At 30.1% G+C, this 27,373-nt stretch overlaps 1 protein-coding gene across 1 annotated transcript in view; it reads left to right on the top strand.

Annotated features, from left to right (window-relative positions):
- The window catches only part of LOC131844882 (alpha-tocopherol transfer protein-like), a 34,126-nt gene extending 29,397 nt beyond the window's left edge, over positions 1–4,729 (top strand). Inside the window, exons 4-6 of the mRNA XM_059193863.1 lie at positions 830–980; positions 1,975–2,168; positions 2,679–4,729. Of these exons, the coding sequence (XP_059049846.1) occupies positions 830–980; positions 1,975–2,168; positions 2,679–3,032 (699 nt within the window). The 3' untranslated portion in view covers positions 3,033–4,729. The remainder of the gene's footprint in view (positions 1–829; positions 981–1,974; positions 2,169–2,678) is intronic.
- The last annotated feature ends 22,644 nt before the right edge of the window (positions 4,730–27,373 follow it).

The following is a 27,373-nucleotide window of genomic DNA, read 5'->3' as shown; positions in this document are numbered from 1 at the left end:
ATTCTTATTTTATTATTATAGTACTTCTTTGGTTTTTATCTCTTATGAATGACTTGACCAATCATCTTGAAAAATGAAGAAAGAATGAATTAAGAATATGTAAGTGTGTATTACTTATATTACAAATATGTGTAGGTCTGTCACTTGTTCCACAATTAAACCACTAAACGGATTCTAATAACATTTAATGTAATTACAAACTATATTACGATGATGGACATCGGCTATCTTTTATATAAAAAATAGTTTATAAAAGGAAGAAATTGAGAATGAAAGTTTGTGCAAGCAAAGACATGAGTAACAACTGCTGCGTAATAAAATTTATTGTAAACTAACAGTGTTTTATGACGATTTATGCTGTGCTTTAAACTCAATCGACAAAATAATATAATATTATAGTAATATTGACTTAATATTACTATAATATTACATTACAATATAAAAATTTCCAAGTTTCAGCTAATTGTTTGAAAGAAACTAGAATAAATAGAATTGGAAGTTAAGAACAAGCATTCTTGGTTAAAGTAGCTAAAAATATTGAATACTGTTTCGTACATATGTTAAGGATAGCCTATGTCCTTCCGGATACAATTTTTCTTCACGTTATTTCATTTTGAAAATAAATAAACAGACAGACAATGTCGTATTTATAATATTAGTATCAAGTATGGATGAAGTTAAATAAAGGCTTGTATAACATATACAAATAATAAAGACTCTGCAAATATTATGGTATGTATACGTAACCTTTTATTTAGCGTACACATGTTAAAAGATAATACAATGAAGGTCAAAATTTGCTGATTTGATTGTTTTTTCGCCGCTTCAGGTGGTGAATTATTACCAGTTCAAGGAAGAGAACCCGGACTTATTTGAGAATATTTATCCTCTAGACCTGCGTTACATAGGAGACGCTAATATTATATCCGTACCACCTTATAGAGATCAAGATGGTCGAAGAATATTGCAATTTAGAATAGGTAAGTTGTTTTCGATTTTTCTATTGTGTTTACCGATTTGCTATAAAAACATTAATAATATAATATTATTATTACATAATAATATTTTATTTATTTCCCATCATGAACATTAATAAAACTCGATTTTCATAAGCAACTGAAATGTCCTATATGATTAAATTATTTTTTAAATTTAATTCTAATAGTAAATAGATATTAGAATAGTTTTGGATTTCAATAAATATTAGACAGATAACATAATATTACATAGTTTTAGTAAAATTTGAATAGCTTAGATCTTGACTTCCTTATTAATATATTTTATAACAAAAATAGCCTTTTTTAAAAAATACCTTAAGTATAGAAAATGTTCACATTAAAAACATAGTACACAACAAACAATTTTCTATTTAAATTCACATCATCAAGTATATTTCTGATTTCATTACAGATTATAAAAAATCTTAACCCTGATCTAAAATTCAACAAAATTGCTAATTAACCGATTCTTTTGACGGAAGACGATAATAAATAATTACTTCTTACTTGTTATTTCTCAGATGCTAATATTATAAATTTGAATGCTTAACTGAATACTTTAACAGTATCTACACTAGCTTTCCAAAAAAGTAGAACCACTTACTATTAATTTTTAATTAAAAATATTGTTATGTAAAAGTTTTGATTTATTTTGAGTAAAAAATATATAATATTTATACTATACTACTAGTAGTCTACAATTTTTTTTATTAATATATCTGTCAGACGTAACATTATTACCACAGATTATCTGGCTTCGGACTGGTGTACATGTATTATATACATATATATATATATATATATATACATAAATTTTCTGCTTGAATCACTCTACCTATTAAAAAAATTGCTTCAAAATTCGTTGCGTAGATTTTGTTTTGTTGTTTTAAAGATTTAAGCATACATAGGGACAGACAGCGACAGCGACTTTGTTTTATACTATGTAATGCTAATGATATTAATAATGTATTTTCAGGTTGTTGGGACCCCAAAGTAGTTTCAGTAGACGATCTCTTTAAAGGTGCTATCATGGCTTTAGAACTGGGAATGTTAGAACAACGCAATCAGATATTGGGAGGGATTGCCATATTCGATCTGCAGGATATTGGTACACAGCATGCGTGGCAGGTCACGCCGTCTGTTGCTGCTAAGTTAGTTAAGCTTCTGGTGGTTAGTATTTACTTGTATTTTTAGATTTCTGTTGCAAGAACTGTTACAAGAATAGGTTACCTATAGTCTATTTCAATATTAGCAGTATTACATAATGATAATACTATAAACGGGTGTTATCTCTAACGGTATAGTGAGAGTCGTCAATGTCATAGTGCAAGCAATACTTTGAATGGTTATATGGTCACATTTCGCTGGATATACTTGAATCCAACGAGATAGAGTAATTCCTCGGAATAATTTCAATCATCAGAATCAACCTGAAGTAGAAATAAAAAAAAAAAGTATTTGATTTTGCCCAGGTTAGAACTCACTTTGTAATGTAACAACACTAACATCTTGTCCACTACGTTACACTTACGTCAGTATAATATAACGTAGTATAATAAGTATTTTATTACAAAATTATACCATGACCCGAAATTTCAAACTTTCATTTAAAATTGAGAAACATTGAGTGTATTGTAAAATATTTTCAGAAACATTTACAAATCATACTTTCTATTTCAGTCCTGTTTCCCAGCAACAACACACGCAATCCACGTTATAAACCATTCGTGGTTGTTCGACAAAATGTACAACATCTTCAAACCATTATTAAATTCCACAATGCGATCTAAGATCTACTTCCACGGGTACGACGTGGCCTCTCTCCACAAGCATATACTCCCCGACCACTTGCCAGAGCGATACGGGGGTATATGGCCGGACTATTCTTATACCATCTGGTTGGATTCCTTAACCAAGAATTACTACGTGGCCAAGGAAATGATAGCCTGCGGATATAAGTTTCGTGAAAAGGAACTGTGTCCTGTAGTGGTGAGGAAACTCCAAGAAGATAATATAGAGTTATCCTTAAAGTAGGACAAAGTTCAAAGTATTTCGTGTAGACATTCCGTTTAATCTCGTTTTGTTTACTTACCTTCCATCTATTGCGTTCAATTTTAATTTCTTGACGATTTTATAGAGATATTTTAATATAGTGATATAACAACTTATTGCTTTTTCTTTTAATTGTTATTGTAGTAATTCATGTGAATATTATATTATTAAAATTTTATTAGGTTCACGGGGTACTATATTTAAGTTAGATTAAAACACAAAATAGGTACAAGTTAAAACGGTACACTATTATATAGAAGATTCAAAATTTATTTTGTTAATATTTATTTAATAAGTAATAGTAATAGGTAGTAGAGATTAAAATGTGGATTCCAATTGAGCTGCTAGGAAATCTTCCATCAGGATCATTATATTTACTCATAAGTAATCAAATATGTCTTAGATATAACGATAAATATGTAACACGATTTATTTTGGGTAATATTGTTACATGTCAATCTGTCAATTTGCGTGACTAATGATAAAAGTACTTTGTAGAGAAATGTATGTGAGTTTTTAAGGAGATATTCTCCAAATGTCTTCCACAATTTTATAAAATATGTATTATTCTCTGTCTCTACGACATTTATGTACTTAGCAAAGTTAATCTGCACTTAATCTTATGAAGTAATCAGCGATGACTAGAAATAAAGGATTTATGTTGTAGATACAAAGAAATAATATAAAATCCTACACTAGGCCACCTGACTGATGAAGCTAATACCAATATTATAAGTTTACTTAAAATTGTAACAGACAGACAGATAGACACACTTTTTCATTCATAATGATTGTGTGTATTAATTTAAGAACGGCAGTGGCTTTTATTGCAATACACCGAAAAAATGTACGGAATTAAATTAAAATGTCTCTACTATAGGATAATTCAGTGTTAGCTTAATATCAGGTAATATTAATACGATTATTTAGATATATGTATCCCCCACTCTTATTTTACTATTGTTAGCTTTAGTTATAAGAATATTGACAATATACGTAAATCTAAATATAACATTTATAGTAAATATTGTAACAATTTTATTGCATTGTCAATCAATCGTTTCTATGTAAGTCCATGTTATATAAATATTGACTGACTTTTATTATTTAAAACTTAAGCGGGTGGTATGTGCAGGATTTAAATAATACGAATTTCTATCAAATATTTTTTTCTTTCGTTTACCTATTAACATGTTTGTTCTTATACATTAGTTTTAACATAGTTTCTGTACTACTGAACTAATCTATATAATGAAATTTTAAAGAAAATGTAAACTACGTATATAGTTGCTTTCCGAATTTTCGGAATTCTTAATGAAATTTCTTTATACTATCGGACAAATTATAGAGTCACACTATGCTTTTATTACTATGTTATACTATACCATACTGCAATACCTGTTACATGAAATTTGTCTGTCTTTAGTTAAAAGATAGTATATATCAGTCCTCATGATACAATCTGTCCTCACGCCATATTTCATTATGGTCCATTCAGGCCTTTCAGTCGAAAAAACGTAACAAACAGGCAAATTATTAGTATGAATTGTAAGCATTATTTAATAAGCTAAACTTTGTTATTAGATTTTAAGTAGATGTAATTTATAAAATAAGAATACAATTCGTCAAAAACCTGTGATAAACTAATTAGCTAGATCGAACAAAATCGTTGTTGACAAATAATAGGTTTAGTTTGTATTTAAATAAGGTGATTTAAATTACTTTTATGATTTAATTTCTTGATTAGGTATAAGTTGTATTATAATTATTCATATTTAAGATTATACTAATGTATTTTTTTATTTTTATATAAGATACTGAACTAGCCTACATTTTAGCGTCTATTTAATAAGTTTATAATAATTATAGCATAATCAAGTGTTATATGGTTTTAATGAAATAAATAAAAACATAATAAATTATAATAACTATTCTTTTATTGTGTGTTCTCGTTTAACCATAAGTTGCTTTAAACGCTTCATGAGAAGAGATCACAAGTTTGATTTATATGACACTCATTCTTACCACGAAATGAATTAACATATTTTTTTTGTTTAGTAGTATCGTAATGTATGTAGATACAGGAGCATTAAAAGGTTTTATAAACTTAGGTACCTATATAAATAATTCATTATTCGATATTATTACTTAGTTTCCACTCCGAGACATTGCTGTTACAGAATATTATATCATGATGGATATGATCTTTCAAATTCGGTTCCCGGTACGGTACGCTCGGTAAATTATTGTGCTCTCTTTTTTTATGTAATTAGAAGTTCAAATAAGCTGACTGCCTGACCCACCTGATAAGCGGCAACTGACGTCTACGTACCACTACGTCTACGTAGTTATACGAATATGACTTCATCAACTTTATTATCTTATGGTGTAATTTCACCGATACACAACTTACAGAGCTGTTTAGTGACTGAAATTGGTGACACTAAGAACGTAGAGTACTTTTTACAGGCAACTTTTAGTAAAATCTTCATTCACCCTTTACACACATGGTGCGATGTGTATAAGATAGCAAAAGAGTTATAATAAATAAACAACTCTGGACAATTAAAACTGCGCCATCTAGTCCCATGGTAAGCAGAACTTGTGTTATGGATACTAGACAACTGATAATAGAAAACACCCAGACCGATACAAACATTTGTATGTTTGTGTGTAAACTCATAAATACAAAGGTTTGCATCGTGCGAGGAATTAAACCCGCGACCATCAGAAGTAAAGGGGTGTGCTAAACCGCTTGACCAACGAGGCCGTCATATATAATGCCAAAAAAAACTTATTATTATTATTTCATAAAATTTTATCGTGTAAAAAACGAACAAACATTAATTACATAAATAGGAATTACGGTTCCCAAATTACTCCTATCTACTGATGTGGTTGCAAGATACCATATAACGTTATTATAAATTAATTAAAAACGAACGTTCGCTTAAAGAAAATGTCACAATCAGAGTCTGAACCATTTGTAATATTGTTTTCCCTAATAAAGTATGCCCTTATGTTTACTAAGGTCGTTCACTTTTCCGGCATTTGTATATTTTTGCGCTAAGTAAGTTAAGGCTCCTTGCGAATAAAACATTTACAATACAATCTTATTATTTATTAAAAGAATAATAAGATTTGTGTATAAATTACATTACAATAACGAAACAGGTATTATAAATAACGAATAAAACTAGGTACGTAAGTACCTTAATTTGTAGTTCAATAGGTTCATAATAGTACTCGTAGTTTAATAGCTCAAACAGCAATAAATACTTTTTCAGTTGTATTTTTTACAGTAGTAAACAATACAGCTGAAACACGGCAGGCAGTTATGTGGCAAAACAAGAAACGTAATACGAAAATAAATATATAAGAATGTACTTAAATGAAACTGTAGAGTACATATACATATTAATGTCGTCGTTGTACAGCAATTTTCAATAGTTTCTCGTTGTCCTATGTCGCTAGTACTTAGACATTCCTTTCTATAATTTTTTCACGTCCAGAAATGCATCTCACTTCTCCCTATCAAGGACAATAATGGGCATTAGGGGAAAGGGATTCTTAGTAATGTGGACTCAAACCCCATTGCTAGCTAATGTACTATGTCAGGTTAACCTCCACGCGGTTCCCCGGAAACCATCGTAATAAATTCATGGTGAATTTACCACGATGGGCTAACTAACCTGACCTCATGTTCATCCTACCATCCACCACTGGTGCCCCCCGTTGGCGCAGGTGGTTACAACATTCCATTATCATCCATAGGAATATAATAGGTATTAGTGTAGACAAATGAGATACACAAACAATTATACATAAATTTCAAAGTGAACAAAAATACAGCGTTATGTAATGCAATGACGGCATGTTCAAAAACAGAAGCCGTAGTCGGCACTATACTTAGCAGACTATTTTGCCCTAAAATCCGATTACCTATTTCATTTCGATAAATAGTAGGTAGTTATTAATATAGTATAGTTTTGTAGCAAATATCATGTTCTTTAAGTCGTTTGAGATTGCGTGTTTACTCATATCATAAAATTTCTGTAAGTTAACAGAATTTAGACTGTCATATACATATTTTTTTATTTATTCACACCGACACAATATAACTTAAATACGCTAATATATTTATATAATGGCAGCAGCATAGTTACGATCAACTGAAGTTTTTATGGTCATAATTGTAATCATCATCTACGGAATAGTAACATTTATTCAATAAAAAAATGTCCTCAATCTAATTTAATACCACGTGAAATAATATAATATAAGATAACTTGAAATTCCTCCCGAAATGAGATAATTGTATATATTTATTTTACGTATGTACTGCAGGACAAACTGTAGTAATATTAATATATGTGAAAATTAAAAATGTATAGATACATGTAGACTCTTAAATTCACCTCATGCTACGCCCGCTATTGTTTTCTCATATAAAGTAGACCGTTCTCAGAGCTCTGATGGGCCATGATTTTTATGATAGAATTTCTAAAGTGAATTGTTTTGTTCATTGAGTGATAAAGGGAGTCCCTTTATTGTTATTTTCATATGAAAACAACAGTTCTTTGACCTTTTCAATATCAACAATAATAATGATAATGATTTTGTGTTGGAACTTGGTCATCAATCTTACTATAATTATGTCATATAATATACGTGTCGTATATAATTGTTTTAACAAATATTACAAGATAAGAGCGAAATATGTAACTTTCTTATACAAATCATTAAAACATTCGTTACGATATATTCGTAACTACTAAGGACATATTAATATATAATATAATATTATAAACGCGAAAGTTTGTGAGTATGAATGTTTGTTACTCTTTCACGCAAAAACAACTGAACAGATTTTGACGAAACTTATAAAAATGAAAATATTATTTTCATTTTTATAAGTTTCGTTCATTCAAAGGAATATTTGTCCGTATTGGTTTCGTTTTGTATAACATTGCATGCATGCATACATGGATTATAAATGTCATATATTTCAATTAGTTGTGTAATATCAACAGTACTAATATAGCCATAAACTAAGCACTATCTGCCTTTTTAGGCCTAGAGAATGTTCTGTGAATTATCTTAATTTAGGTCTGATTATAATTATTATTATGCTTGCTATATCGTAAGAAACGCCTCGCTCCAACAACCCTTCTAAAACAATTATGTATTTCTTATATACCTAAGTAAATATAATGTAAAAAAGTTTATAAAATGTTTATGAATAAAATAAAATTCCTGTCAATTTCTTTAGATGAAATTAAAATAGTTTTAAATACCTGAATAAAGTAATCCAATAAGATTTATTTTAACATATAAATATCTATTAATTATGAGACTATAAACCGCTAACGTACAATTTAATAAAATAAAAAGTTATCTATTAATATGTGTCACGAATTTACTAGTATCCTCTGATATATTGGCTGAGACAGTGTCAGTTTTTGTATTTAAATTTTCATCTGATTTTTCTTCTAATATCTCGACTAAACACGGTGAATGTAGGTTTCCACTTAGCCGTTGACATCTAGGGAATTTGAAATTTGATATGGGTTTAAAAGTGTCAGTTTCGTCTGCCTTCGGCTCTGCCATGTCACATAAACGCCGATATTTCCGAATAGTATTCTTTACACGGGAGAAAAATCCTTCTTTATTGGATTTTGGAAATGGTAAAATCTGATGCATTGATAAGGAAGTGTCAATAGAACTTGTGGAACCTAAATCTGATTTCGGTTTAATGGATTCCTTTTCTAATATTTTGTTAGTTATTCCGTGTTCAGATCTCGTGAGGTTGCAACAACTTTGCGATGTATTTTGTGCTTCTGTGAGTACTCTAAATGTTTTGTCATGTAGCCTTTGTTTAAGAAAGTCTACACTAGCTGAGAAAAACTCCTCATTAGACTTTTCAAAAACTGTTTCTAAAGAACGGCCTCTATATGAACTGCTGGGACTTATACGGCTAGTACAAGCTTCACTTTGATGTTGCATGTCTTAAAAATACTGAACGTATAATATGTCTTTGTATTCATTTTTATTGTAGCATAATCGTATAATAAAAATAAAACTGAAATATTATTACCTATGATTTTTTACTAACGTATGTTAATTGACATGAGCACTTATGTCAATTAACATATTAATTGACATGAGCTGCCAAGATGACATTGAAAGTTCTATGTAAAAAAGTTTAGATTCTATGTAGATTGGGGAATTGAGTACTATTCGATATCTAGGTTTTAATATATATATAATATTTATTATTATATATTAATTGAGCGTGCAAAGAAAAATGTAAAAGATTTTATTAAATTACCATTTTATATTATTTTCATATGACTTTAATAACAAAGAAGTTGTCGACCCATCTAAGTAAATAATATCACTACAAATTCTCACTGTTAAGTTTCGATGTCAATAGTGAGACAAGTATATACATATATCCACCATAGTACACGTATAGTGTTGGATGTGTGTCTACCAATATAGAACCTAGGCAATACATAAATACCCAGATGACTTAAATAAAATCTCCCTCTGATGACAATTATTGGTAGGTATCATTCAATATATCTGAAACAAATGAATGCAGTTGGTATGTTACTCAAAAGTCCTCTCTATTCAGTAAGTACGCTAGGCGATAGTCCTGTTCAATGTAAGTAATCGTACTTACTGAAAATCTAAGATATTGCACTGATTTTCAGATAAGTAGATTAGAGAATTTAGACCAACAAATGTCTGTGAAATGTTGATAATTTCAATTTAATTTTGATACAAATCTATTAAAAAAATATCTATATTTTACTTTCATATTTTACTACCTGCATTACAATAAGAATTAGTAACTAAAATTGAAGGGTTTTTATAAAGTTTATCTTTACATACCAACAGAGAAAGTTTTTACTGCATTCACACAACTTCCTGGTAGCAACAATATAGAAACTCAATAATACTGAGAGGGTCCTGATTTGCAAAACCCTTTTCTGTTCAATGGCTGCGTATCGTGAATTATGTATAAATCACACAGAATGAAACCCTTTAAACGAATGGGATGACAGCGACGTCAGTAGGTGAGCGTACCTCGGACATCGACCTCGAGTTTTCTTACCGAATACCTGAAAAATATTGTAAGGCCGGAGGAAAGCGTACGTAGAACAGAATATAATAAATAATTATTATGCTTAACTATAGTTAATTTAAGTATTTTTCAATATTCCATTCTTATATTCTACTATATTACAGCAGTGGCCGCGGTTTCACCAGCGTGAAATTATAGCCTATGTGATATTCTGATGTATAAGTTTTATTATTGCAAAGTTTCAGTAGTTTTGTTGCGTGATAATATAAAAAACATCTATCCATCCATCTACATTCACGAACTTATATATATAATACCTAAATGTCGTTTAACCAAAGTTAGTAATTCATTTTATGGTAATTGCGTACGGTTTTACAACAAAAAAAGTACCAGTGTCTGTTATTTTTTTAAATATTTTTTATAAATACATTACGTCATCTAATATATTATTTATTTCGTACATTTTATATTGTTACACCTTCGCATTAAACCTCATCTACTGATTTGCTTTATATTCGTTAAACATAGGTGATTGGATGCGACTTTCTCTCATTAAATATTTAATTATTATATTAAGTCATTTATTATGTAAACAAAAGAAATCAAATCTAAAAAAAACATCTTGCTATATATATACAACGCACATTCTCACATTAGTGGAATTGCAAAATTTAACCCGGGCCCGAGAAATCATGACCGTAACAAAACTAGGTGCTGTCCTATTTCAAATTAGATTAGTACCACCTATACGACACCTACACAGTAATTACCTAATTGATGAAAACAAAGAACCCATCAATCAATAGAACCAAACATTCTGAAAATAACTTTTGAATAAATTATAGAGCCATTATATAATATTTATAGTAACACCATCGGCTGATAACTTCATTAGACTTAACTAAATGTGCGTTTAATTTGAAGCTGTGATTACTTGCCCGGTAGCGTTCAATGAACGAATAGAAAACAAAAGGAAACTTACCTGTGTTTTCTTTTCTCATTCCTGTTTCTAAAAAATAAGTATCTATGTCATCATTCAATATTATCTCAATCTAATATCAATCTGACTCTTTTCTCATTCCTATAGTTGAATGTAAGAAACTTTAATTTAATTCTAAAAAAATAAGTATCTATGTCATCATTCAATATTATCTCAATCTAATATCAATCTGACTAGAACATAATTACATATGTTGTCATTATGTTCTACTTAAATTTACATTTTTTATTCCAAAATTTTATTACTGTACATAATTATAATTCCACTCGATAACACTGTAATTAGTTACCACGAAGATGACGATAAATAATTTTTCTTTTGATTTTCTGCCCAAAATGAAACACTCTCGCTTCTTGAAAGGTTGTTAAGTGATAAAACCCTTAAATGAACAGAAGCATTTTGTAAAAATAAAAGAACATGGGTCGTCGTCCTTCAAATTACGCTTCAATATTGTGATTCTGAATTTCTCGGATGAGATGGCACATTGGAAACTTGACGATATACGAGTATATCTATGAATGTGTTATGCGATCAATCAAGTCCAGACATCTGCGGATGTCGAACTTCCAATAATTCCGAAAAACAAAAGTATATTGCTACAATGAAATTGTATAGAAAAGTAATTTAGGTGTTCGACACCTACGCTTATAAGTACAATTTCATGAACATAAATTTATTAGTTCTGACTCATAAACACACAGATTTTCATTCATAATGGAATTGGCGGCTTGCACAGTAACCGTCGCATACTTTTGATTTTAAATTCAATGATGGTAGAAATTCATTACCCCTGACCATTCTGTTGGTTTAAATGTTATACTAAAATTTTATATATATGATTTGAATAAAAAATGCTTAGTATTTTGGAGACATTTTCTCTACTGTTGCACTAAAAAATGATTACAAAATACAGAGGAAAGCAAGCAACATGTTTTTTTTCTGTAAATCATCTTAAATAATACTTTATCTGTCGACAATGATAGCTGTAGAATTTGGGAACGACTGGGAAAGGTGAAAGCTTTCACAGTACTAAGAAGGGGCTTCCTGCTCATCTTAAATGAACAACCTTACAAAGATTGGTTCTCCAAATAATGTTCAGATAAAGTATCTATTATTTGCTTTGTAAGTGATGTCTAGAAATTGCTCCTTGTAAATGAGAAGATACCAGCTTACAGAGGTTCGTCGTCCGACCTTATTCCCGAACTTTGACCCCGCGTGGCACTGCATTTCACTTTGAACGACAAACGCAATTTCCGAGCAGTGATAATTACGGCTTTACATTTAATTATCTTATACAGATAACACCTATAGGTTTCGTTGATGTTGATGATGCAGAAAATTGAAGGTTTCTCTGCTAACTGAAATTATACTATATGTCTCTATGTAACTAAAAATATAGTACAGTAGTTTGAAAGGTACCGAGGCCTTCATCATTCGATCGTTCACCGTCTATCGGTTTAACACACCGTTACTTCCGATGGTCGTGGGTTAGATCCCTCGCACGATGCAAACAATTTGTAGTCATGAGTATAATTGTTTGTATTGGTCTGTGTGTTTTCTATCTATATTATATACTACCAGTTACCCGCGATTTCGTCTGCGTGGTGTTTACTAAAATCTTTTAAATAAAATGTATGAAGTAAAAGTAGCCTAAGTAACTCCTTATAACATTTGCTATGTACAAATGAAAATCCTGTCAAAATAGATCCAGCAGTTTTAGAGATTAGCAATAACAAACAGACAGACACACAATTTTTTTTATGTAGGTACCGCATATACTCTCATATGCATTTACTGAAAAGCTGTTAATTTGAAATTTTAAACAGACATTTCAATTTTATTTATTTGTATAAATGTATTTATATGCTATCAGTTATTTAGTACTCATAACTATGTAATATTTTCTTATCCGTGCCATAACATAAGCTCTGCTTAGCTTATATAGCGCTGTGTGATTTATTTAGGGTTATTATTATTATTATACCTAGATCAATTTAATAACAGGTTTACCTAAATATTATGTTTCTGTTTTATCATGTAAGGACGTCAACAATAAAATAATAATTATCTGAATGCAATATCACGTATTTATTCTAATTGGTCTTAAAAACGTTAGTACCTAAAAAATAACTCCCAAGAATTAATTCCTTCTCTTAAAATACTTATCATATTTCTTTACTTATGTTTTAGTCATCTAATAAAACAGCAAGTCGAAAGCTATTCCTTATTACCTATATTAGTCAATGCTCAATAATGTCCTCATTGCCTTAATCCTTAATTTTATATTGTATCGCCCCTTAATTGAATACATTCTGCTATAGGACATCAGATAACGAACAAGGAAGACAATATATATTAACGTGCACATTCATCCAAAACACCGTACATCGATAGTAATTTCGGAGTATGTACATTAAACATTTGTTCTACAAATAGAACCGTCTTCGAACAAAATTATTGAAACACCTGCCACTGAAATTATTCAGTAGAAAATGAATCATAAAATTAAAAATTGGCAAAGATATGGCATAAAGTACAAAATAATACTATTGAATTTTTATTGCTTTATTTTGAAATAGAATGAATCCGCCGAATCACTTATGGAGTAGTCAGATAGCACCGTTTGTTATTGGTTTACAAATAATTTTTGCTTCGTCCGTTTTCGTTGATTTGAATCTTATAGATCCATAACTACAGAACTTACCTATGTAATGTATGTTCATATAATTTATTCTACTTTTATGATCCTTCACAGATATAACTCTTGTACCATGCAATAGCTGGGTTAGCATTGCATGAAATTGAGAATGTAATAATTTCAAATAAATTTTAAAATATAGTAATATTTAATCATTTTAAGATATTATTCGTTCAATTGAATGCATAAACACAAAGCTGCAGTTTACTCAAGGTAAGGATTTCAGTTGGATTTTTCATATATTTTCGTATTCAATTGGCTCATATAAGGAAGCCCTTAAAAATCAGCGTGAGTTTGAGTCTTTGTTCATATAGGATACTTCATTTTAACCAAATGAACAAAATGTAAGATCAAAAGGCTAACCAACGAAGAGATAAAAGACATGTATGTATATACAAAGAGTATGTACAACGTATTTTTAGAGTACCTATTATTATACCGGAATAGTTGAATTTAGTTTTTTGAAGGAGAAATGGAAGATTCATAAAGCGTTACCGTACACTAGTCTACCAGTGTGGAGACAATTAGTCAGAAGTTAGACCTATGAATACTCATAGGTCTAACTTCTGACTAATTGTCTCCTAGGTAATAATACTATTACCTTTAGAGTTATTATAGAGATTGACTCTAACCTTTAGATTCAATGGGCTAATTACGAGACTTAGCGAAATACCTAGTTGCCAAACTCATTCTATCTTCTAACACTAACACTAACCAGTGGGGATCAATGGCATAGTAGCCATTTTTAGTTCGAAAAACGGATTTAGATGGCGTCATTGGTATCGAATGGAATTCAACATTGTTTTGTAATCGTTTAAAACCCAAAACTATGTTTTTAAAAAGGTTTAATCTATTTTTAAAAAGTCATATATAGATGTTAAAATGAAATAATGCGTTTTGAAAAGTAATTTTCATATATTTACTCATTTTGTTGTTGCCCTGTATTTGTTTACAATTTAATCATTGCTAATTGGGGCTTATTGTTTCCAAAATACTTTCATAGATGGCGCTGTTTTCATTTGTATCACCGTATTTTAAATGTTTATTTTATATTTTCAAATAATAAGTACTTACGATATTATTATGATAAATTAAACATAAAAAAAGTTTAAGTAAATATAAAACAGCTAAACAAGAAAACCATATTATTCCAGTAATACTTATTTAGAAAGTGTTGCCATATTAAAAATAAATGCATAGATTTATCGATTTTTTCGAATAATCGATAACAAGATATTACAACGCATTATTCGATGGTGCTTTTAATTAGTCTTTGCAAACAGTAAAATTTCATCATTTTGTATTATACTCTTATTTGGAACGAATTGCAATGCATAATTTTTACTCGACGACGGCAAAATAGAGAGATTTTGACAGGTATGCAAGTACTATATATTTATCTGTTCGCTCATAACTTCGAAACTTGAAGAGGGAAATATTAATTAGATTGATCTGATACAAGTGTACTCTATTATATCAACCTCCACGCGGTCACCCTGGTAATTATAGCAATTAATGACATTAGTGACATAGTTCTTCTATTAAAAAAAATAAATACCTACTTATTGTAATTTAATGAATGAGAATTGAATGTGGTATAGAGTATATAAGGTCAGCTATACCTTTATGAAACCTCAATAAACAAGTGTTATATGGTATCTAAATTACTGACATTGGTAGCTAAATATGAGGATCCTCGAATTTTTAAAAATACTCATAAGAAACTTTACAAATACTCGAATTTTGCTTTTGTAGAAGGATATTTTCAACCTTACTAAATTGTACAAGGTTTTGAAACGATAATCATTCATAATACTATGACATATTACTGATCCTAGTACCTACTATTCATGATAATTAGTTTTTTAATATCTCCATTCGAGGGTAGGTTATTCATAATTTAGATTATTAGATTTCATCACAAATAAAAATATCGATTTAAAATCGTAGGTTGGTCCATATTTTTTTATTATATCGAAATGACAACGAGTACTGGCAACATAAATGAAATGTTAAAAATATAAAATATAGGAATAAAAGAATAGGATAAACGACTTTAAGTCAAATGCTTAAAACATATTTTCACTAGCATTGGATTTTTTCTCTTTTTTCATCATTTAAGTTAAGTAGGTACTTCAACTTTTGAATTGTTCCTGTTCAGAGTTCATTGAACTTCTTATTTTTTTGTCAAACTCAATAATTTAAATGTGTCTAAGGACTACTACAAATATTTAGTAAACTATCGTGTCTTTGAGGATTATCTCATACCAGGTATAACTATAAGTTGTTAAAAACTTGCATATGTATGCGTGTGTATCTTTCATATTAAAATATAATAAACATAGGTACTCGGTGACCGCTTTAATGTGGTATTATTATGTTTTTATTATTGTTATGAATGTAACTTCAAAAAACTAACACTGATTTTATAATTTTTGATTGATTGAGAAAATACTGAAAATTATTAATCAAAATAAAGTACTAAACAGTAGTATTATTTTTATATTTTATTAGAACTGAATGAATATGATGTATGAATAATATGTTTATTGTGCTAATAAGGTTACAGTTTAGTTACTTTCATGTAAATTCATTCATGTAAGTTCATGAAAATGTAACATGGTATATGATATTGTTTTCAGATTTTCCTGACATCAACAACTTAATACTGAACAAAGTTTAAACAAATAAGAGATGATATTCTAAATCTCCTAGTCATTCAGATGAAGATAAATAACATTTTTACTGTAAAGAACAGGAGTTCAAAAGAATAAGAAATATATATATATATATATATGAACATTTTACTGTATAAAATAATAATGCAAGTAAAAATAAGAGAAAAAAGCAGAAGAAAAATCTGTAAATTATTAATCACAATGCAATTAATAATATAATTAAATAAGTAAGAAAGCAACGGACTAGTGATGAGAAGAAATTCCAAGTAATTATATTATGTGTAACCGACTGCAAATAAGTTTATGATTTAAGCTCATGATTATTATTATATTGCTTCATCAACAAATCCAGGAATATTTTGTGTACCAGGAATTAATTATGAAATGATTTTGATGAAATATTATGTCTTGATTTATTTGGAATATAATATAAAAATAACAGAAGTGTTTGAAGTTTTAGTGGTATAACAGACAAGCAGTGAAAGAAATATTATTGTAAATTATTAACAATTGTTTATTCTGTGATTAATAAATTATTTAAAAGTGTTTTATTACCTGAAATAAAAATTATGATCTTCAAGTGTTGTGTTCATGCAATGTTAGTTTCACCTCATTCGATTTAAAATGTCAGGAATTATTTACTACATAATGATTTTGTATTAGATGGTAATCATATATATTTTTTAATGCAATGTGTATAATAATTCCCATTTACATCAAAAAACTTTGTGTAAATCTATATTTCTCTGTCTATAGACTTTGGTTGTGGAATACTAATAAGAAACAAAATCTAGAGACTGTAGTATATCACAGCATCCCAGAACCTTGTATTTAAGTCATATAAGGACTTAGTACCTACCTAATACTTGCTACTTTTTTAATCAATTAATTAATTTGATCTCAATCATCATGATGATAATGTTGAGAATACTGCCAATGATGAATTTTATGGTGGTCATAAATAAATACCACCGTCACTATCGTCAACAGTCATTATTGATCTCATCATCATCACCGTTACCCTCCTTCATCCATATTGTCAAAAGTTACTACCTACTATTATGAACTGAAATGGTAAATAAGCTGACGATCCATCCAACCACGACGCTATCCGACGTACATACATACACATATATTATTAAACAGCATTACGTCATCATGTCGTGCCCGCTATATCCCGCATACGTTATCATTCCGGAGAACATAGATGTTATGTCCAAATATCCTGTAATTTCGCAGCTTAATTTCAACTGAATAACAACTTACATAAATACCAAAAAACTAGCAGTAAAGGCGTAGTTTGTAGATATCGAAGGTTCTACAAATAGGTATAACATCAAAATAAGTACCTACATGTCATTAGCACCGATGTAGTATCCCTGAAAGAACCTACATATAACAGATTGATGGTGTGCAGGTATTATTTTGAGTTTTACAAATTGCCAGTTTACCATAATTAACTACATATTGAGAAATAATTATATACTGAAAATTATATGAGGTACCCATATGCGCATCAATTGATTATAGCTAAAATCTATCACTATCACATAACAATTTAAATAAAAAAAACCGTTTTAAAATCGGGCTATTCGTTAAGGAACTATTGCTCCTTAACCGATAGCCCGATTTTAGTGCAGACGCGTTACGACATATCTTCGTCGGGAGAAAAAAAGTAGGCATGTAAAAAAGTAACTGTAACATAGTACATAGATACATAGGTACATTAGCCGTGTCTGTAGACTGTCAGCGAACAATATTATACCTACATTGAATTTTCGATTGTACCCAATCAGGAGTTCGATACAGTTATATATCTATTATGTACGTATCTTTGCAAAACAGATGTCATGTAGACCGAATTCTCTGCCATCTATTTTCATGCTTTATTACTAATCACCCACTAGTAATCCGAACTGCTTCAGATATAGCGACATCTAGCGCCTACGGCGGCGAAATAAAATAGCCCGAAGAATAGCCCGAGTTAGGAAGGAACCATTTTCTTGTATGGGATGGGGTATCTGTATGTAATATTATATTATCTGTGCACTAACCAAGAAAATATTTTACTAAAATTATCTATTCATAATAAGAATACAGATTTTTAAACAAACCAAATATACTTATTACACGACATATTTCATATAACTTTGTGCTAAGTGCTGAGTGCTATTCTGTGAAGTTCAGCTATATATTTATTTTACTAGCTATTTTAAGTTTAATGATTTTGGATTCCAAACCCGGAGTTACATAAAGTAAAAAAGATCTTGTATACAATAGTATAATCAATTTATAATTATTAATGACTAACATTACACTAGTTATAACCTCTGGAGAATAAACTCTATTCTAAACAGATAGGTATGAGTATAAATCTCATTTTAGCAGACAACGAAAATCCACTTAATGAAGTTCATTCGGCATTATCTTCATTATCGGTCCCAAGGGTCATTCTAATTTGGAGTAGATTGTCGGCCCGTATATTTTTCCGTTCTTTTGCAAAAATAGAGCACACAATGGCCTGGTAACAGAACTATTATCGCGTATACATAAGTGACATAGAAGTCGTTACAAGTAGCGACTAAAGATAATAATGAACCTAATTTAGTCTTAGCCCTTTAATTATATAATTAAAAACTCCTTTTGAACTGTAAATTATCACTTTTAAATAAATAATATAATCCATTTAAATAGGACAACTTTTCAATGTTCAACAGTTATTGAACGGAAAATGACAATAGTGGAATATTAAAATGAAAACATCAAGCTGTACCTATTAGATCACAAATACGAGTATAAGTAAAGTAATGCTCTTAGAAAGCTTGTAATATTTTTGATCTAAATAAAATTAGATGAACGAAAATTTATTGCTTGTTATAAACCGCAAACACTTTTAGACTGGTGCCTCAAATGAAATGTTAAAAACTCTGATCCACAACTTGTAATCGTCGTTACTGGTGACCCAGTGTAGGGTAGAGCTTAGACAATACAATTCATTGACGCAACCAGTTCATTATACTTGACATATACACGGCGCGGGTTTGCTTACTTTCAATTTGCCAATAAACAACGAGATTGATGACTCAAAATCCATTAATATCCATCAAAAATACTGCCGAGCGACATCACAGTCATGATGTGTCAATTTTTCCCGCGATATATTTGGGTAGGCCTGTTTGTTAGATTGGTAATAATTAAAAATAGACGCATTGCGTCGTGACCCATTGGTTTACTACCCCGACTCAGACCTGTGGCTCTAGATATAAGAATTTGGCCAACACCAAAACATTGTGCTAATTTCGAACGAAATATCTGATGATATTCGCCGGCCATAAATTTAATTAGAGTAATTGCGGTTGACTCGTACATATATGCTTGATGAGATGTGAGTAAGTGGTAAGTTCATTTGTGGTAAAGACGTCTAATTACACGACGCAGATTACTTCAAACAAGATGCTTTTGAGTGTAAATACCAGGAACTCTCTATTGACTTACTTAATCTACATTATTATTATTTCTATATGTGCTGGTTACTATTAAATTCAATGTTACTTTATATTAATAATAATAATAATATCACAAATATAACAAAGTAGAGCGTAGCTCGTACTAGTTACAATCTTAAAACTTTCTTACGTTTACTATCTCAACTCATCTGAGGTATCCCAAAGATCGTTAGTACGAACCTGGCCATAAACAAAAGCATAAAATACAACCAATACAATAATATAGCAATGGATAACTAATTGCAACAAATAAAATCTTATTAAAAAATGTGAGTTTGAACATATATCGGGCAGAAACTTTTATCCTTAATGGCTTTTTGGCCAGTTTCAATAGAAACAATGACACACAATGATTAAAGACCTTTGAAACTTATGTTATTTACATAAACATTACTTATACTTAATTTTTAAACTACTACGTGTCTTAATTAATGTTGGCTGTTTTTTGTAGTTTTGTAATGTAAAATATGCTTGTTACCTAACACAGAGTACCAATATTAATTAACTAGTATAAATACACTTTTGAACAAAAGTTATAAAAATAGATATGTTCCATAGAAAGTATTTGATTAAACGGTAAACATCGATAAGTAATAATTATTATACAAATACTCACATGGCACACCATGAGTTGTTTAAACGTTGTTTGATGGTTTCTAGTGCTAATTACAGGCATGTTGGTATATTAAATAAAATTTCATTCCATGAAATTGAGAAATTTGTCGACATAATAGAATGTATATATATATATATATATATATATATATATATAGTTGTATCTTTTATCTCTAAGAGCACACAGTTAATAATAGTTTTTGTTCGATCTCGTAGTGGTGCAGCTGACCGATCTCAAATGACTGTCAAGCAGTAAAGTACAAAGTATGCTTCATATTTCAAATATTTCCAAAGACAAAAACAAATTAAAAACACAGTATTACATAACTTTTTTAAACGTTATATTAAATTCGGCCAGTTACAGTAACTATATACCTAGTTTATTGCGACTCACCAGTGTAGCTCATATTATTTTTATTTCAAAATTATAGTTTATATTTAAATAATTTTTTTATATTTAATTTAGTTTATATTTAAATAAGTTTATATTTCTTTTTTGTTGTAGTATGTATTTAATTGAAAAAAGGATGAATTATTCTCTTGAACTTTAAATATCGAACATTGAATTCATTTTTTAAAATCGAATTGCATCAACCTTTATGTGATAATTGTAAAACTTTTATAAAATAAATCCAAATATACGATGAAAAATAAAGATAATAGATACATAATAAATCTTATATAATACGTTTTCTAATCGTTACACGAGTTTACAAATACAATATTGAACAATTTATTGTTTTACATAAAACAACGTGACAGGCCACCTGGGCCGAATTATTTGAATATATTCTCAATAATGCCGAAGGCATTTTCGTACTGACAATAATTTCGCCAAATTTCGAAAGTTCATTGACCTGAATAATCGAAATATCGTACTCGAGTCGGATGTCGAATACGAAAGTACTTTTGAATTGTTTCTTATTTGACAGTGACGAATAGTCTTCCTAAGACTAACATATTATATTAGTTTGTATTACTTGCTGAAACTAAATATATATACTTTGTGAATCTTCATATTTACAACCGACTTTGAAAAGAGTTGACATCTTTTTGTACTTTCTTTTAACTTTAATTTCTTAATTTATTTACATTAAGATGAGGAGAAATTTCTATAAAAACCATAACATAGAGATACAAGTTTAATTTTATATAAATAAAATAAAATTTAAAAAGCTTTATAATATATTCTTATTTTGAACTAATGAATTTATGTATATCTACTGTCTTTTTATGTGTAACTTTTTTAAAATTTACTTATATTTAAAGAAGAAATTAAATAGCAAAAAAAACGCGTAAAACTCTACCTCGATTTAATAGTAACACAAATATTTATTGCAATATCTTGTCTTATTAATGTTTACTATTTAGTTTATTTTGATTTTGATATAATAGTTACTAATCCCTCGATATTCTGCAAATCAATCAAATTATCTATTCACTGAAACAGATAAGGGTTCTATTAATAATTATGCAAGAGATTTCATTAAGTACATAGTTGCGAACGTTACGATCAAACAGACATTTCCTATTAATCTAACTTGGAATAGTAATATAAAGATTAAAGTATATTAACCCCGTTACATAGGTTTGGATCCAAAACTTTACAATCAGTTAAAGTTTATTGACCTCTGTTCAGTTACAGATGCCAGGTAATAAATCAATCTAATATTAAAGTTTATTTATAGAAACTATACAATCACCAAGTTTCCACATTTCCCCATTCGTACGTTTTTATGCAAAGTGTTGTTTACATACATTACACGATAATCACGTGCGTTTAATTTTGCCAATAATCTCAATAGAAGTTTATAATAATATCAAAAAATAATATTATTTAATAATACCTACCGTCACCACTGTTATCCCAGATGAAATAGTCAAAAGCATTGTTAATTGTTGACGTGGTCAAAGCAATAGTTGCAAGCCTATTGTCGATCAGCTAGGTGATGGCAACGTATAAATCGCTATCTATTAAGCAATCATATGCAATATGGTCTATGGGGTGGTATATTATACTTCCTCTGAAATAAAAATATAATTTAGTGCCCTGAATTTTTTTTTCTGTAGCTATTTTATTAATAAAAGAGAATTCTTATTAAATTAATGACGTTACTATATCATCATTACTCTAAAGAAATCAATCATATCATTAGAAAATAGGTAATTAGAGCGGAATAGGGAAAATTGATTTATTATAGTTACAGTTAAGTGCCCCATCAATATCAATCGTTTTGTTTGTTTATACGTTCCTATATTGAGTGTCGTTTGACGCGATTACTTATTTTAAACGATTCCATGATTCCAGATTATTTTTAGATGCATATAATAACAATTTTCTTGAGTTTGGTAGTTATCCAGAATTTAGAGTATAGACACTTGAGAGGACGAGTGTAAATATGGATATTTCCATGAATTATGTTATAATTTTGAGAAAATGCGCTAATACTAAATACATAGTTCTGGGTAATGTAAAGGAAACCTAATTTGTAATGGTCGTGATAGGAATTAATTTATCTCTAAATAGACATTTAGGGGAGCAAGACACTTTAAATCTAAATCTGTCACAGTTGGCCACTCACAACCTTATTCCACTTTTTATACCCTTGAATTAACCCCTCTGATCAATCTCCCGTCCAATTCAAACGGGAGTCGAAATTACGATGACGTTCGAGCTGAGGTTCGAACTCCTAGGAGTGCCCTCAGAATAAAGCTGTATCAGGTGGGAGTTCGCCTTCGGCCGCTCCAGAAGTCCACCCGTCCATCTCCACTCGCCATCGTGCAGATGGCACTCTAAATTTCAAACTCCGATCGTCCGGTGAAGCTGCAAGGTCAGATACGACCAACAGCATTAGAGTAGTCCGAAAAAAACTTTGAATTATATACTAGCAACATATTAACTCTATATTACATGATCAACTAAAGATCTAATCGGTATTGTTACCGATTTATTCAATTGATTTGTTTAATTTTTAAATTGAAAAAACGATTTTCTGATTAAACTCCAGAGTATTCTGCTACTATATTTTATTTTACATATGTGGACTGTCTTCTCCTGTACTCTTCAGTTTATATGTGAATGACCTAATTGATGGGCTTAGCAGTGCCAGAATCGGATGATCCACACATGGAAACATGATTAACAGTATAAGTTACGCGGACGATATGGTGCTGCTCAGTCCATCGATTAGTGCACTTCGACGACTGCTAAAGACGTGTGAAGAATATGTAGAGTCTCATGGCCTCCGATTAAAAAGAGCGAGGTCATGATATTCCATGGCAAAAACAGCACACAGAGAAACATGCCAGCGGTATGTCTTTATGGCACACCATTGAATCTGGTGTCACGGTTTAAATACCTGGGTCACATTGTTTCGGAGGACTTGAATGATGACTATGACATAGAGCGGGAACGAAGAGCGTTGTCGGTCCGATGTAATACGCTGGCCCGTAGGTTTGCACGATGTAATAACGACGTGAAGACAACGTTGTTTAAAGCGTATTGTCAGTTTTACAATTATGGTTTGGATATACGCAGAGGGCATACAACGCTCTTCGTGTACAGTACAATAATGGGTTTAGGATGTTGTTGGGGCTCTCTCGGTTTTCTAGCGCATCAGAGATGTTTGCGGCGGCACGAGTAGACGGATTTCAAGCCATAATGCGCAAAAGAGCTGCTGTCTAGAATTCATCACTGATGTCTAGAATTCGGGGAAGCACAAACAGCATCCTAACAATTGTAGCAAGTATTGATTGTCCGCTTCAGAGGCACTGGATATCGTTGCATTGTGGATCCAGTGCTTCTGGACGTGGACACAGATATATGAATTAAGTGTATCTGTATATTATAAGTTACTAACATAGTTTTGTAAGTTGTTTACTAACACAATATGGATGTAATCCGAAATAAAATAAATATGTATTACTAGATAGTAAATAAGAGTTTAATACCTATTTATAACTAGCAAGCAATAAAAATAGTTTATAACTGGAACCTCAAAGTCATTAATATTCGAAAAATAATATTTAATTACAGATTTTAACACATGAAATAAAAACACTTATTTATATATTCCATAAAACAGAAATAAACGTATTACATGGCGCCAGAATATATACGTACCTACATATATACTAACTAGATGCCAAGTATATACCGAGTCCAGTTAATTCTCCTAATTCTGTCCTATATAAAATATATTCAATGCATACTTATTACTCGTGTTAACGCAATGGTCAAAACGTGGCCATAATTAATTTAATTTATAAGTTTGGAGATTATTAAAGTTTTATTGTTAAAGATTTATTCTATACACAGCCTGTGACAAGTACTAATAGTGTTTGTAAGGTTTTTTATCTTATTAAATGTATTGTTATACTTACATAATTTATAAATTAATGTTATCACTCTACACTTTCTGTATAAACTATAATATAATCATGCAAAATTTCATACAGCTCCGTCCGCACAATTTTCGTAAAAAGAGGTAGAAAGTTTTTGTTTGAGGTATTAATATGATGATAATTAAAAAGAAGAAACTTGTAAGAAATTAGTACCGTTTGGTTCTAATATAATAGAGTTCTTTAAATGAAAATTTGCCTACTTACTACTGTATTAAATATTTGGATTGGTTCAAAAGTTCCTATTTACAGAACTTAAATTTAATTTTTTCATACGGGAATGTATACAAAACAAGTGGAAAATTCTCTTACATTGATGTGTTTGTGCTTTGTGCCTAATATGTACTTATTTATAGACCGAATATATTTAGGGAAGAAGAAAATCCTTAATCAACAAAATCATTCCGTCCGGAATATAGGTTAATTATATTAAAGTATATCTACCCGCCTTGTCTTAGCACAGGTGCAGAAACCCCATCTTAATTACGTACCCTAAACTTATCTCAACATTAGAAAAAAATACTCTCCTCAAATTTAAAGGAAATTCTTTTTAAAATCACTTCATATTCCGTTTTAGGGCGACTGAAATAGCGAACAAACCGATAACACACGTGATGGAAACTAACACTCGTCAGCCAGAGGCATGAGTAGTGTAAAAAATTAAACAGGCATCACAATGTACTCTAGCTATCGTTTACAGTTACATTCCCATGACTAAGATACTGTGCCTCCTATCTCTGAAATTACCCTATGTTTTATAAAGCATCTTGCTTGCAACTTAACGCTGAAATAGGTTATTACGGGTTGGCTCATTATGTTAAAATAATTATTTACTATACTAGACCTTTATTATTACAAGTGCGTGTGCCGTATGTCAAGCTAATGTATTACATATATTTATTCTAACTACGTTCATAAATCACACAAAAGTTGCACCCTGTTAATCTGTTATGTCACTGGCTAGCGTTATTTTATACTATGCAATTATAAATAAATAAGTAAATAAATGCGTCATAAATAAAGAAACAAATAATAACAAAAATAATTATTAAACTGCTTTCGCAACTTTCAAAATCAATCAAATAGGGTATAATAATAATAATTCATCTCAATTATTATTATTATGCCGTAACGTGATCGTATGCCATGTTCACGTTAATTTGTGACATATAATTTGTTAAAATTTATTACCTACCCCTTGTGTGTACATTTATTATTTTTATCACCATTGCTCGATTGTTTTCGTGGACTTATTACCTATTTTTTCTTGGATTTCCGAGATTTCGATCCACACTTATAAACTCGGTTAGCAGATATTCGTCTACCCGCATCATGACAAGGTAAGAGGTATCCGAGTAGACAGCTTTTTAAAAAGTATAAACTCCCTCTGACATGTTTACCATTACGTGTTTCAGATTTTAGAAGAACTAAGGTCAGACAGACTATAACGATTAGTGAAAACGTTTTTTTTTTATTTTAGTAGTGGCTAACGACCTGCAGACTATTATGATGATTCACAGTCACTCAGGTTCAGGTACTTTTTTATCATTTTTTGCAAGTGCCACATTTATTTGTTATATAATATAGCCTGTATCCCGCGCCGTTGCCCATGGTAGGTACTCGCAGGCAAAGAAGTTCTTTACACCACATGAAAATCAGTTCACAATTTTTTTAAATGGTTACGAACTTACCTTATTATGTATATCAATATATTAAAAAACATAGTAAATATTATAATAAAATAGGCCAGACCAATACAAAGAATTGGAGTAAGCACTTGGATATGTCTAAAAGTGAAATCAATGAAATTGCGTAACAAAAATTGATTTTGACGACTTCAAAGCCCGTTGGTAATTTACGGTGTTTACACATCACATATGCATTTTTAATCATCCGTTTGGACTGAAATAAATGTCTATAATTATCAAGGCAAGTGATCATTTTCGGCCTTCTGTGCTGACCTAGACTGTCAAAAAATAATATTGGCGGGAAACGGGTACGGCGCAGTATGGTTTCATATTGCCATTAGTCAAAGAGCTAATACAGTGACCTTAAAATTCAAGATGAACAACCGGGAACTTATCTAACCGATGCTAATACTGGACTCATTATAAAACAGTTCCAGCAGTTATAATGTTTAGGTCAATGATTAATCTCTAGACTTAATGTTTTCGGAAGTGTGATTAGTCTAGTTTGATGATGTACTGAAATCAAAATGACGGCCATTATTGATATCATGTCCATATTCAACTGAATTGTAAATTATTATTTATTTACATAGACACGTGCAATTTTATAGTTCCATAATACATCAGTTCAGTGCCAATAAAGT

The sequence above is a fragment of the Achroia grisella genome, unplaced genomic scaffold, assembly GCF_030625045.1.
Source record: "Achroia grisella isolate CSIRO2021 unplaced genomic scaffold, CSIRO_AGI_Agris_v1 utg4223, whole genome shotgun sequence".
Classification (NCBI taxonomy): Eukaryota; Metazoa; Arthropoda; class Insecta; order Lepidoptera; family Pyralidae; genus Achroia; species Achroia grisella.
This window is presented reverse-complemented; position numbering and strand designations above follow the sequence as displayed.